This window comes from Arabidopsis thaliana, chromosome 3 (assembly GCF_000001735.4).
Source record: "Arabidopsis thaliana chromosome 3, partial sequence".
Taxonomy (NCBI): Eukaryota; Viridiplantae; Streptophyta; class Magnoliopsida; order Brassicales; family Brassicaceae; genus Arabidopsis; species Arabidopsis thaliana.
Genome location: NC_003074.8, coordinates 23,265,389 through 23,279,393, shown reverse-complemented (window position 1 = coordinate 23,279,393; position 14,005 = coordinate 23,265,389). Strand labels below are relative to the sequence as shown.

At 36.5% G+C, this 14,005-nt stretch overlaps 4 protein-coding genes across 6 annotated transcripts; 1 reads left to right on the top strand and 3 right to left on the bottom strand.

The window, feature by feature from the left end:
• Positions 1-2,763: 2,763 nt before the first annotated feature.
• On the top strand, positions 2,764-6,329 carry TIR1 (F-box/RNI-like superfamily protein). Its single transcript, NM_116163.4, has 3 exons — positions 2,764-3,679; positions 4,413-4,905; positions 5,091-6,329. Exons 1-3 carry the CDS (start codon positions 3,213-3,215, stop codon positions 5,913-5,915), a joined length of 1,785 nt encoding a protein of 594 aa, NP_567135.1. The 5' UTR covers positions 2,764-3,212; the 3' UTR covers positions 5,916-6,329.
• A 72-nt stretch (positions 6,330-6,401) lies between these two features.
• AT3G62970 (zinc finger (C3HC4-type RING finger) family protein) lies at positions 6,402-8,991 on the bottom strand. 3 transcript variants are annotated; one of them, NM_001340187.1, is made up of 12 exons: positions 8,658-8,991; positions 8,485-8,572; positions 8,336-8,392; positions 8,227-8,259; positions 8,065-8,142; positions 7,916-7,959; positions 7,790-7,830; positions 7,363-7,445; positions 7,182-7,273; positions 7,028-7,097; positions 6,923-6,961; positions 6,402-6,846 (listed from the first exon to the last, which is right to left on the bottom strand). In NM_001340187.1, the coding sequence occupies exons 1-12, from the start codon at positions 8,756-8,758 to the stop codon at positions 6,814-6,816; spliced, it is 759 nt and encodes a 252-aa protein (NP_001325834.1). In that variant the 5' UTR covers positions 8,759-8,991; the 3' UTR covers positions 6,402-6,813. The 3 variants fall into 3 exon arrangements, with proteins under 3 accessions (NP_001325834.1, NP_191856.4, NP_001325835.1); NM_116162.6 differs by having other exon boundaries at positions 6,402-6,833; NM_001340188.1 differs by having other exon boundaries at positions 6,435-6,833; positions 6,923-7,097; positions 8,658-8,990.
• A 1,078-nt stretch (positions 8,992-10,069) lies between these two features.
• AT3G62960 (Thioredoxin superfamily protein) lies at positions 10,070-10,753 on the bottom strand. Its single transcript, NM_116161.3, has one exon. It carries the CDS (start codon positions 10,612-10,614, stop codon positions 10,306-10,308), a length of 309 nt encoding a protein of 102 aa, NP_191855.1. The 5' UTR covers positions 10,615-10,753; the 3' UTR covers positions 10,070-10,305.
• A 1,550-nt stretch (positions 10,754-12,303) lies between these two features.
• AT3G62950 (Thioredoxin superfamily protein) lies at positions 12,304-13,167 on the bottom strand. The gene has a single exon (NM_116160.3). The coding sequence runs from the start codon at positions 13,089-13,091 to the stop codon at positions 12,780-12,782; it is 312 nt and encodes a 103-aa protein (NP_191854.1). The 5' UTR covers positions 13,092-13,167; the 3' UTR covers positions 12,304-12,779.
• Between the last annotated feature and the right edge of the window lie 838 nt (positions 13,168-14,005).

Sequence of the window (14,005 nt, the reverse complement as noted above, 5' to 3'; positions counted from 1 at the left end):
CGGAAATTTAAATTCACTATTTATTTTTAACTTAAGTTTCATTTAATGACTCTCTTGTTCAATTATTCTTAGTTGACTACTCTTCTTATCGTGCAATGGCAAAAAAAAAAGATGTAATAGATGATATATAAAGGGTTAGCTAATTCCAATGATCCAAAGGCAAATTTGTTCTGTTTTGACTATTTAGTTCCAAGATTTCTACTATTGCAAACCCATCGAACGTTCACACACTATTAGAGTTAGACCATAGAATAATTTTATTTGATAAAGCAGACAAAAGATGTGATTGGGCAAAACATGAACGGCAATATAGAAGACTCGACGTCCACCCCACCTACTCACCCCCACCCTACTTTCATGGCTCCCACTAGCTCGGCCCATTGGGCCTTTCTAACTAATGAGAACATATAATTACCGTACATTCTCTTTAATTCGGCTTCTTTTTATCAGTTTGTCGATAATTTTTCAAAGTTTTTCCATTTATCATTCTAACTTTTAACTAAATAAATTATACTCATAATAATAATGCGTTGACCAAAGTATTACCTACTTAGAATGATGTGGTTTTCATGCGTAACCATGAACCATCCAATATCAATTAAAAAAGCTAATAATGAAAAAGGTATAGTTGCGTGACGTATATTTGCAATATGGGATTGGAGAATAAAATAACATAGGAAAATGGCTAAAAATAAATGCGGAAAAAAGTTACTAGTAAAATCGTGATTGGGAGGGACACGAAATAAGAAAGCGAAGATATAAGAAATATAATTGGTCAGAATTTGACAAATCATATAACGATATAGAGAAGAGAACAATATGAATAAAAATGGAAAAAAGGATGGCTTCCACTAATGGGGAAGGTCATTATAATCAAGACATAATCCAAATTAGCTTTATAAATCACGTGCCACTTTACTTGTACTTGTACACCACCTCTTCATCAATCGCATTATATATATCACTCATCATCTATCTTATATATAAACAGTAGTATTATGTAAATACTATAGTACTATGTTATTCTTTTATATATGTCCGTCCACACATGCGTACACATATTTCTATCTCACATAAACAGTAGTAGTATAATGCAGTCTGTAATATTCTCGGCTTTTAGGTACACAATTTATAATTCATTCAGAGTTGGATCTAATATCGCTGAAGAGATAATTAAAAAAATAATTAGGGAGATAATTAAGGGATAATAGACAGCAAAGAGCAAGCTAGTTTTGAGTACGAAACCCGAGACTAGGAGAAAGAAATAAGAGAGATTCGCGGGGGAGCCATGCGTGGGATTATTATTCTAATCATTTCCTTAAAAAATTCATAATCAATGACCTCTTATTATATCAGTGTAAGTTAATCCCTTTTTCTGACGACATTAAAACTTATAATTTTAAAAAAACTTAAGCGTATTACGTGCAAGACAACTCAGCTCCACACTTCTCCCATCTGACTATACTCAGCCCTCTCTTTGTTTTTTCCTAATTATCTCTTTCTTCGTTACTACCTCAATTTCTGAGCACTTGCTTGCTACATTTTTTTTTTTTAAAATCTTCGTATTTGTATGTATGTCATTATAATTTTTAGATTTTATTTTTGGTTTAAGAACTAATCAACAGTACATTCAAAAAGAAAACTAGAAAGGTGCGATATTTTAAATAGTAGTTTAAGTGGATAAACGGTCAGGATGGTATGTAATACGAAGATGATATAGAACAGTTTGATAATGTGACAAGTTTTTTTAGTTAGGGCAGGACAGACCTATCAACTCCATGCTCAGACTCTGCAAAGCCCATCATACACTGTTTCGAGAAGAAGGGCATTCTCGTCAATTCAATACCCATTTATTTTCCTCTAAGCCGTTGTACTTGCGACAGAGCCCGAAATAATTGTAGTTTTTATACGTTTATTACACCCAGACGAGGTAAATTAATTAAGAAGTAATTATTAATTTTAAAAGTCACGATTGTGTATGTATGTATGTCCGTACACTGTTAAAAAGGGGTCCCAGATCTGACGGTCGTGATTAAAATGCGACGCTGCACTTTCTTTCTTTCTTTCTTCTCTACTTTATTCAAATTTTTCAGTATCCATTCTTTCTCTCTCTTTTTTTCTTTCTCTACTCATAAAAGTTGTTCACTTTAAATTATTGGATACTTCCCTCACATTTACTCTTTTTTGTGCAATCCTTTCAATTTTAATTTAAATTATTCAGCAATCTTCAAAAACATACAAATAATGTTTTAATCCAATCTCACACGAAAACACTGATTCTTGTTATGTTAATTCATCATTCAACTCTATTTACTTCACTTTAATGCTATGAGAAAGGATACACTTTAGTTAATCAAATTTATCAATACTATATATTACTAGAAAATAGAAAATGAAACTGTGATTAGTCTTGATGGTTTATTTATGAATCCAAGTGGTGGGTAAATAAATGAACATGCAAAACTAATAATAGGAGGAGATAGATGCTCAGATTCCACATCAAAACATGATTGGACGGTTGTGATGTCATCATAAATAACAGTAATAGCTTCTTTTTTTATTGTTTTGTTACCGTCAGATCATTAGTAGTCTAGTATTTTTTTTAACATTCTGTTGTGGTCCCCGCAATTTACGGGGCTTCCCCTCATATCCAGCCGTGCATCGCGTATCATTAGATTCCCTCTTCTCCTACACCTTACCACACCCTATCATTGATCTCCTTCTCGCGCTATTTTGATAGAAGCCGCGATAAGCCGACCCCCCCTCTCCAATATCTCGTCCCGTTTTCTGCGGCTGCCCTTCTCTGCACAGTCGATAAGATAATCTCCCGCTTTCATTCAATCGGACGGCTGGTATTTGAAGCTTATAAGACACGTGTCATCATCAGAATCGACAATCACAATCACCGAAAAGGCTCACATGGATATGTTTGACCACGGTTAACTTTTAACCCAACCATGGTTGGCTTTTTTAACTTGACCTCCTTCTCCTTCCCCCTATCCTTTTCTCTTCTCTTCCCACTCTCTCTCTCTCTCTATCTATCTTCTTCATCTTTGTTTCAGCTTCTCCTTTGAAACTAGATTATCTCCGTTAATGGCGCCTCAGATCTAACCTTGGGAGTTATATATATATACTTGTTCAACTCTTCTTCGAACGCTGTCCAACTTCTTCCTCTGGTTCGATCATCGAGATCTCGAGGTTATTTGGCCGCAATGCAGAAGCGAATAGCCTTGTCGTTTCCAGAAGAGGTACTAGAGCATGTGTTCTCGTTTATTCAGCTGGATAAGGATAGGAACTCAGTCTCTCTGGTGTGCAAGTCATGGTACGAGATCGAGCGGTGGTGCAGGAGGAAAGTCTTCATCGGGAACTGCTACGCCGTGAGTCCAGCGACGGTGATTAGGAGGTTCCCGAAAGTGAGATCCGTGGAGCTTAAAGGAAAACCTCACTTTGCTGACTTTAATTTGGTACCTGACGGATGGGGAGGTTACGTGTATCCATGGATTGAGGCCATGTCTTCGTCTTACACGTGGCTTGAAGAGATAAGGCTGAAGAGGATGGTGGTCACCGACGATTGCTTGGAGCTCATAGCCAAGTCTTTTAAGAATTTTAAGGTTCTTGTGCTTTCTTCCTGCGAAGGCTTCTCCACCGATGGTCTCGCTGCTATCGCTGCCACTTGCAGGTATTCTTTTTCTGAATGTTTTTTGTTTCATCAAGAAGACTCCCTTGTGTCTCTAGGAAGAAGCTTTTGTTTGTATTAAACTTATTGGTGTGTGATTTGTATATTCATTATACTACATAAAGTCTCAATTATAGCAAATTCATGTACTTGTTATTTGATCTGGGCATATAGGTTTTGCTGCGTTGTTCCTGCTGATGTTACTCTGGTCTTTGTGAGCTTTTTTTTGGTTTGGTCAAGATTTTGCGTATCTAAAAGATATATGTTTTAATCACGTTTCTGAAGATTCTTATTATAGCCACTCTCTTTTTCTTTCTGGTGGGTCTTATTTAACGGTGGTGTATCTATTTATTCCTGGATTATTCGCTCTCAGTGAATCTCCTGAGGTGGGAAATCTAATCAATTTGGCTTTGTGTGTGTTACTTTTCTTTTTGTAGGGGACTTTCAATTTTCTTTTTTTACCTTGTTGGGAAACTTAGATCTGTTTTCGGATTCCCCTTCTTTACTCGCTTTAGCTCTGTTTTAGCATCTCTCACATTGCTTCCACGTGATAAATTTAGTAATTTGTTATTGTTCTATGCTTAGATAGTTTCCCAAAGTGATCTTTCTACATTGTATCAAATACAACTTTGGACAAATTAATGACAATTATGCTCATGTATTGTAGGCAATGTTTATGTTCTCGAAGTTGTATAATGTGGGTCACTCGATGCTAATTATGTGATTTCTTATGCAGGAATCTGAAAGAGCTTGACTTACGAGAGAGTGATGTTGACGACGTTAGTGGCCACTGGCTTAGCCATTTCCCAGATACATACACTTCTTTGGTATCACTCAATATATCTTGCTTAGCATCTGAGGTCAGTTTCTCTGCTCTGGAAAGGCTGGTGACTAGGTGTCCCAATCTCAAGTCTCTCAAGCTTAACCGAGCTGTTCCACTTGAAAAATTGGCTACTTTACTTCAAAGAGCACCTCAATTGGAGGAATTGGGCACTGGTGGGTACACTGCAGAAGTGCGACCAGATGTTTACTCTGGTTTATCTGTAGCGCTCTCTGGGTGCAAGGAATTGAGGTGCTTATCTGGATTTTGGGATGCTGTTCCTGCCTATCTTCCAGCAGTTTATTCGGTTTGCAGTCGGCTTACAACTTTGAATCTGAGTTATGCAACAGTCCAGAGCTATGATCTTGTCAAGCTTCTTTGTCAATGCCCTAAACTGCAGCGCCTCTGGGTGAGTCCATTTTAACATACATTAACACATGAATTTGGAATAGGTCATTTTACTGTATGGTATGAGAAAGCTTATGTTCATAGTTTTCTTAAAAAATTTGAATGATATAGAGCAATATATCTGAATTATAAGCATTAAAGCCTTTTTCTTTTTGTAACTGTGCTCTAACTTATTATTGACTACAGGTGCTTGACTACATCGAGGATGCTGGTCTTGAGGTGCTTGCTTCAACCTGCAAGGACCTACGCGAGCTGAGAGTGTTTCCGTCCGAGCCTTTTGTCATGGAACCAAATGTGGCATTGACGGAACAGGGGCTTGTCTCCGTCTCCATGGGCTGTCCAAAACTCGAGTCGGTTCTCTACTTCTGCCGTCAAATGACCAATGCTGCATTGATAACCATTGCTAGGAACCGTCCCAACATGACTCGCTTCCGTTTGTGCATCATTGAGCCAAAAGCCCCAGACTATCTGACTCTAGAGCCACTGGATATTGGATTTGGAGCCATAGTAGAGCACTGCAAGGATCTCCGTCGCCTCTCTCTATCTGGCCTCTTGACCGACAAGGTTTTTGAATACATTGGGACATATGCCAAGAAGATGGAAATGCTCTCAGTGGCATTTGCAGGAGACAGTGACTTAGGCATGCATCATGTTTTGTCCGGGTGCGATAGCTTGAGGAAACTAGAGATAAGGGACTGCCCGTTTGGAGACAAGGCGCTTTTGGCCAATGCTTCAAAGCTGGAGACAATGCGATCCCTTTGGATGTCTTCTTGTTCCGTGAGTTTTGGAGCCTGCAAGTTACTAGGACAGAAGATGCCAAAGCTGAATGTGGAAGTCATCGATGAACGGGGTGCACCGGACTCGAGACCAGAGAGCTGCCCTGTTGAGAGAGTCTTCATATACCGAACAGTGGCTGGTCCTCGATTTGACATGCCTGGCTTCGTCTGGAACATGGACCAAGACTCAACAATGAGGTTTTCCAGGCAAATCATTACTACTAACGGATTATAAGACAAAGAAACGAGGTACATTTTTCATTAATCCTTGTTCATCATCCCATATAATCGTGTTCCGGTTTAGGAACATGAGAGAGCTCGGTCGCCAATAATTTGAATCTCGGCTGCTTCATATAACCATCAAGCTCATGAGCAATGAATAAGTGGAGAGAGAGAAAGAGAGATCTAAGAGAGCTTTGTTTTATTTATGTAAGAATTATTGATTGTTGTATGTTTATTTGGCTACTTACACTGAGAGATCCTGGTGGGGTATTTTTCTTAAGAGGATAAGAGATTTTTTTAAAAGACAATGTCAAAAATGTAACTGTTCTACTTGTTTTGTTTGGACTCTTTTATCCTTTTAAATGTTTTCTATCTCTCTCTCTCTTTGTCTTTGCCATTTCCTTTGTCCGCTTAATGAACTGTTTGCAGCCTTTTCGGTTTTGGAACAGCACCTAGTTTCGTCTCAGGTCCCTACACTCTCTTTATCACCATAATTAGAAACAAGAGAATCTTGCTCTGTGTAAAGGTCTTGGAATAGCATCATCGTCAAACGTGTGATAGGACACAATGTAATTGAACTGTTGTTTTTCATATGAAAAACAAGCTTTTTCAAATTTTCAGTTTACATGATGACTAAACACAGTAATACCATTTATATAACAGTACGATATTTTCCGTTTCAAGTGTTTTTAGGCCAAGAACAAAAATAAATAAGCAGAACACAGCCCTATCGCTCTATGGTTGGACCAATGACGGGAAAATTCAATGAAGAAGAGTTGGCTTCAGAAAATGATCACTCTGTTTCACTCACTGGATCTTGTGGCGTTGAGATTCTCCGAGTGTTGTATGAACCGCAATCACTGCACTTGTGTCCCAAAATGTGGAACATAGCTTTACTCCCCTTGTTGCAGTCATTGCAGAGAATTGAAACCTGCAGACATTTTCTTGGCGGATGTAAAACCATGAGCACAAGGAAAACAAACCAAGAGGTGGCACAACGTTGGATTTTTAGACATTTACCTCAAACTTGTACTCAACAGGCATCTCTGTTGCGCTTATCTGTACAAAGAATGTTGGTTGGTCTTTACCTCAATAAATTCACCAAATCAAAAATTTGATTCTTACCTCGAAATCTAATAGGTGCCACGAAGGAGACATATCCACCATTGACTTGGCACAAATTGGGCATCGGTACCTGAGAGAGAGAACATTGGTGATTAATCATAAGAAATCCAATTTTGATATTGTGACGAACGAGTAAAATTAATGGAGAATTTACTGGTTTTCATTGATCATTTGTTCAAAGCAATCCATATGCATTGTATGACCACATTTCATCACATGTGCGGCCTTTACCGAATCAAATAGATACTGCCAGGTTGATCCAAAAAACAATATGAATTTAATCACTAACAATATGGAAGAAAAGACCAACCAAAATTGATTCCATTCTAACAAACCTCATAACAGACAGGACAAGAATTTTTTGTAGAGTTCTCAATGCACGAGTGTTTATCGCGCAAGCCCATTCCGTAGCAAGCTCCTGCAATATTTACAGGGGAATTTCGTAACAAAAACTCTTGTATAATAACTATCCACACAAGACAGTGTAGTTAGAAAAAAGAATTTTGTAACTATTAAACTAGTTACAGTACTTAGCTACAATACAGCTCCATCAGGATCAAAGCTGTATGTGCAACAAATTCAAAGATTTTACTTTACACTACAAATGTCACTTGTCGAATAGATTCTTATGTTCCTAAAGCACATTTGATAGAGACAACTCGCAATCTTAGACACCACCAATGTATCTAGAACATGCTTTAAAGAGGCAAAACAGAATCCAACACATGCAAGTTGATAAAAGCACATAATAAAACTACATACCACAGTTCTGGCAATGAAAGAATTTGTCACGCCCACCAACTCTGAAAAATAATAAAACCACAAGATTAAGCTACAAAAATATGATTGTTATGTAGCACAAGTAGTCAAATATCAGAAACAACTCACCTACAAATTCCACAGTCATCACAATGAAACTGTTCTTTCGAAATCTGCAAACATAACAACGGCGTGATACTTTCAGGAACGAAGAAAGTGAAACATAATCTCGCATAGAGAAAGAAAACCATATAGAATGAAAGGATCAAAAGGCTCACATCGTCGTCAAAGAATTTGCAGATATCGCAAAAGTATTCTCCCATATTGACGCCACAATTCGAGCAGACTTTAGCAACCTAAATTGTTTTTAACAGAAATGATTACCCAAAAATATGAAACATAACTTGCAGATAAAGAGTAACTAAAAATGATCAACGTACCTCTTGCTCAGTTTGACAAATTGAACAAACAACCTGAAAACATAGAGAATCCAATTTCCTTAAATACAAACCTTAAGAGTTAAGATTGAAACACAGGTTTTAAGCAAACCTGTTTGACGTTTTGGCGGACCAAATCATGACGTTCTTTAGGATCAGGAAGAGAATTCTGAAACAAGAAGAAAGCAGCAATGTTGTTTTAGACAAGCAAAGAGAGAGAGAGCAAGCAAGGGGAGCTCTGATTAGGAGGAGAGAACGAACCGCAGAGTCGTTGTGGCAATGGCGGCATGAGAAGATGAGATTGCAGCAAGGAGCTCTGATTTTACATCGTCTCTTGTAGTGCTCGCATCTGTTACACAGAATCGTTGAAGAAATCAGAGAGATAGTTCCCAGAAATCAAGAGATGAAATCGAATCCAAGGGAAAGAGAGGAACCCGAATTGGAATTTGCCAAAGTCTTTGTCTCTGGGAATCGAAGAATCTGCTGCTGCTGCTGCTTCCATCGAGTCTGACTGGAGACTAGCACTTCCTCCCATCACGATTATTAACTATTAAGCGAGAACCTAATTACAGACTCGGCCTAAACTGATTACTACACGTGTACATTTCTTATTGGATTTTAACGTTTTTACCATGCCCTTCCTTAGCCGGCAGTTAATAATGTTCTGATTGGATTCTTTTTTATCCAATACTCACTTTGTTGTTACGTTTTTGCATGAACAACTTTAAAATTGTGGTGTACAAGGTTAATTAGACAGTCGATTATTTGTAAAAATGGGACGTTTAGGAGATCTGAGAGATGAAGAGAGAATTGGGTATGCTTTTACGACGCGCTAGTCAGAGAATATTTGGATCCGACAGAGACAGGAAGTGAATGAAGGTAGTTGTTACACGTCCTATAAAAAGACTTTCCTTACATACCAATTACAATTGGATTCTCCCAAAGATCCCAAACAACTCGGAAGTTAAGTAAAGCTGCTATTCCACACATCTTGCAAATTCCTCCTTTTCCCTTTCCTTTTCTTTGCCACCAATCATCTCTCACTTTAAAGTAAAATAAGACTTATGCATTACTTTTTTTTGTTCATCTCGATCGATAGGGTTGATATACCTAATCTGGGTTATTCATATATTTGTGTCGAGCTCTGATTTAAATTACTGGTATTTTTGTGCAAGAGCAATTCAATTTTCAAAGTCTATCTTACTAGTAGTTATGAAAATCGAAGAGATTAAAAAAAGAAAGATGAAAGAGAACTGTGTGCTTCATTATCATGATATAAAGTGACCATGGAGAATAAATGAATAATTGAATATAATGTAGTCAGATTCAATCATATATTGTGTGGTAATTTGAGGTTGAGGTAGATGAAAAAATAAACATTTCTAGGGTTTTGATACTGGACCGCTCAAGATTTTTAATTTGTGACTTGTGAGCTAGGGGTTGGAAATATTCATGGTCTCTCTTGTGACCAATATCTAAATCTCTTAATACTCACTAGACACATTTCGCCAGCTAAACTAAGTACAATACATATTCTAAATCAAGAAAAGGAATTGCAGTCTTTAGTTCTAGACGTTCTTTTGTCTTTATTTGGGTATTTACATTGTATTCACAAACTTTTTAAACAAATATCTTCGAGCCAATACATGCTTCTCAAATACATGGAAATTTTGATTTATTGTTAGTAATTCTTATATACTTTCTTTGTTTTTTCATTTGTTAAATTTTGATATCATTATAAACGACCTTCAAATCAATGTTATTAAACTCATCCAGAAATGTGATAATAGTCGATTAGTATTATATAGGCAAAAACTAATTAAAACGAAAGACAGTATAACATATATGCTCAATAATTTTTCCATTAAATAGATAGTACACATCAGTACATCCACCGATTAGTTAAGCTGGAAATACAAAGCTAGCTCATCAATTTCTTAGACATAAGCTAAACAAGATATAAGCACTAGCTATAAATAAGAACCTGATACACATTTACGTGTTATCTAATTCCATCATTATTCTCACTGTCCAATTAATAGTATATACTAATTATCTTTCTTAAGCATCGATATTGTTTTTCTAGTTATGAAATGACTGATACGGCTTGATCAAGGGAACGAGGGAGCCACTTAGGTGAAGCGACATGACATCGTTGGTCGAACCCACGAGCTTGCCACTTACAAAGACAGCAGGAACCGCGTTGGCGCAGCCAAGACGAACTAAGGCCTTCTCGATCTCACGGCAGTCAGGATCGTTGTCGATCTCGTGGATTGTTGGTTGAACCCTAAGATCACGGAAAAGGATTTGCACGGCGTAGCAGAGACAACATGAACTTTTGGTGAAGATCACGACTCCTTTCTCCGATGACATTCTCATAACCTTGTCCATGGTCAGATTTTGGTCTGAGGGCTCAGGACAATCGAGAAATTATATATCTTTTAGTATATGTAGCTTTGATGTATGTTTCTTTGTTCGTTAGAAGACTCGATGATCTGCTTCGGCTATTTATAGGAAGGCAAGCAGTACGAAAGTCTTTGGACTGGTCGTTTTTCTTTGAACAGGAAGTAATTAAAGAAATATTCAGATTCCCTCCGAAGAATTAAAGCGGCTTTGCGAGAAAAAGACCATTTGTTAATGTTCTGTTTTGGCTGAACAAGTTGTAATAAAGTAATCAATTTTTTTTTGCAGCTATAAAATCGAAGAATGGTACGATAACAGTAAATCAAGCATATGATTCGAGAGATTATACATTGCAACGACTTCGAATCTCTGTGTCACTCAGATAAATGAACAGTTTCAGAATCTCATGACAAGCGAGTGAAGCTACGCGTGTGTTTTCATGAATACTTTGCAGTTTGCACATAAGCTGTGTATATAATGAATTTGCACGCAGAAAAGAAGTTAGGTAAGTTTGTTTTGATGTTGTCGATTAGAGGATTTTGAAGGAAGCAACGAAAAGCATATGGCGAATGCATGTTTGTGTCCCTTACACTAAATACAAGCTTACGTCGACATGAACGTCAAATGGCAGACACGAGATATATGAATGATTTTCATTTTATTCGCTGGATATATAATTGGTACGCACTACAAAACTAATACAATGTTAAGAGTACTTTCACTTTAAACTAACAACATCAGTCAGACTCTTTTTAAATCTGCTTTGATTAGCTAGATATACCAACAAATAGTAGACATGATTTTAAAGCCAAATTAGCAATATGGGTTATGGTATGGGCTAGTCAAATTATCAAAGCCCGATTTTCCTTATAGCTCACTTATTGAATCCCTAGGCTAAAAAGAAGAATGAATAAATATGGATTCGAGCTTTCGGCGATCATATATTTATCAACTATATGTAATATGAAGTGAGTATTCCCTTATTAATTGTTTGCCCGGTGCCCCCTACCACCAACTTGCTTAAAGACAAATATTCGTTGTCTATCTCACACTTACACTCATGTTTGATTCTGTTCTTGCCTTCTCTCTACCGGAGCTTATCTACATACGTGTAGAATGGTAGGCCGATCGCTAGTATGAATCATATCCAGAAAATTTCATATCTGCAAAATGTGTTTACTTGACCATATTCTAGGTATCGCAAACACTAAACTAAATGCAAAATTTTGTTTTGTATTTGTAATATAATATATGCACTCACCATCATAATGATTTTAGAGGTTGAAACATATTTATGGGCGATTTTTACGTTACTAAATGATGGTTAAATATGATAAACATTTTTGAAATTGATCTCACTCACCCGATAAAATTTATTCTGGAATGCAACGTGAATTTTCACGCTGACCACATGTTTAAGTTAGCGTTGTTCCATGTTCCGATGACTTCTGGGTGGAAGCTTTTGAAGTGTATAAGATTCTCCCTTTTTTCGATTCACCGAAGATAAGGGAACCTATAGTACTCACGTACGTGTATCATTCGTTCTTGATAAACATCATTTGTCTTGTCACGTCGTCGATCTGTTAAATCATCATCCCCATACTTTGCTTTTAACTCTATATTCATTCGTTAGTATAATATTACTAATCTCCTCTAAGTTTTTTTTTATTAAAAAAAAATATTCTCCTCTAAGTTTAAGCTGCTCCAAATGATATATGTCTTTGTAAGAGAACATAAAAGTTAAGAGGAATGAATACATTACTAGTCAAACGGAAAAGAAAAACACACACTAAACTCAATTCATGATCAGTATTGTATTCTAGCGAATGACGATTTTAAGATTTGAGTTTACTCTTTACGTGGAATTCGAACAGTAATGTTATACAACAGTGCTTAAAGGTACACTTGTCTTTTCATCCGTACAATGTACGTAAGTCAACATACATATATACATCTATACATGTATATAAATTATTATCCAATAACTACGATCCATCCGAAGAAAGCAAAGCATTTTAATACATCTATGCTCCCTCCCGATTATATTTATCATCTATGCGCTCTTAGCACATCGATTATTGACACAATTACATGTGCATACATATATATATATATATATAGATATATACACATACATGTACGATGATCGGACGCTATAACCAAATGGCCTTAGCGTCTTTAAGCATCTGCTTGAGTGACCCGTCCACGTGGAATGAGATGATGTCTTTGGCTGATCCGATGTACCTTCCTCCAACGAAAACAGCTGGAACCGCCGGGTTCGATGAGCCGAGGGCACGTAGGGCCCGTTCCATTTCACGGCCTTCAGGGTCTTTGTCGAGCTCATGGATCGCCGGACTAGCGCCTAGTTCGTAGAATAGCGTCTTGATGCTATGGCACATACAACATGAGCTCTTTGTGAATATCACCGCCGCTTTCTTCGACGACAAATCTCTTATTCTCTCCATTTGCGATGGTCAAGAAAGTTAGTGATCAATAAGTGTTGTTTTTTTTGTAATGAGCAAGGCTTAGGTTGTATTGAACATATGCTTGGATAAGCTGTTATTTATAATGGTTATTGTGAAAGATTTTGGATTATTTTATTTTAGCCTTTTCTTTCTACAAATATATTATGGATAAATATATAAATGATATACCCCACACTAAATTTATATTGTTATATATTGAAGTACCCCACGAACAAAATTTCCTAGAAAGAAGCTAAGTTCTTTGTGATATAAATTTGGATAAGAAAAAAATGCTTATAGCCTGATGATTTCGTGTGATGGAGACACTTGCTCTTATTTATTTATTTTTGGTAATTGTTTTTTTTATATATAGTTTATACTTAGATTTCAGTTATATATATGTATACTATAGATGGGATTAAGTGTAATATTATTACAACATATATTATATCAAAAACGAATAGAGAGATGAGTTACATCACTTTCGGTCCGTGGCTGGCATCTGCATCACGTACCCAAAACATTAATTTTTATAAATTTATAAAATTTTCCATTTTTTCTATAGTGGAAACGTGGAAGGTTAATAATTTGCTGTAATGTGGCATAAACAAAAAGGGGATCGTTGATGCGTTTTGCTGTTAATAAATATATTTCGGACATAATGTAGTTGACATTATTGTATCTATATTATAAAGTCTAATTACCTGAAAAGGATAAAAGCCATTTCTAGACAAAATCATCTCGTATATGTTGGCAAATCTGGACGACAAAAAATCTACAGATGCATGAATTTCGTTATATGATCAAATGTGTATGATTAATGATTAATAACTAAACAATTAATAAAAGGTCTATGCATTAATGTTTCATATATAGTTGTTACACTTAAAATAAACTAAAAATCAAAAAATAGT

Coding starts and splice junctions, on each gene's coding strand:
- TIR1 (NM_116163.4), top strand. CDS start 3,213: ATGCAGAAGCGAATAGCCTTGTCGTTTCCAGAAGAGGTACTAGAGCAT. Junction 3,680..4,412: donor GCTATCGCTGCCACTTGCAG/GTATTCTTTTTC, acceptor TTTCTTATGCAG/GAATCTGAAAGAGCTTGACT. Junction 4,906..5,090: donor CTAAACTGCAGCGCCTCTGG/GTGAGTCCATTT, acceptor TATTGACTACAG/GTGCTTGACTACATCGAGGA.
- AT3G62970 (NM_116162.6), bottom strand. CDS start 8,758: ATGGGAGGAAGTGCTAGTCTCCAGTCAGACTCGATGGAAGCAGCAGCA. Junction 7,446..7,789: donor CTTTCATTGCCAGAACTGTG/GTATGTAGTTTT, acceptor TAAATATTGCAG/GAGCTTGCTACGGAATGGGC. Junction 6,834..6,922: donor CTGTTGAGTACAAGTTTGAG/GTAAATGTCTAA, acceptor AAATGTCTGCAG/GTTTCAATTCTCTGCAATGA.
- AT3G62960 (NM_116161.3), bottom strand. CDS start 10,614: ATGGACAAGGTTATGAGAATGTCATCGGAGAAAGGAGTCGTGATCTTC.
- AT3G62950 (NM_116160.3), bottom strand. CDS start 13,091: ATGGAGAGAATAAGAGATTTGTCGTCGAAGAAAGCGGCGGTGATATTC.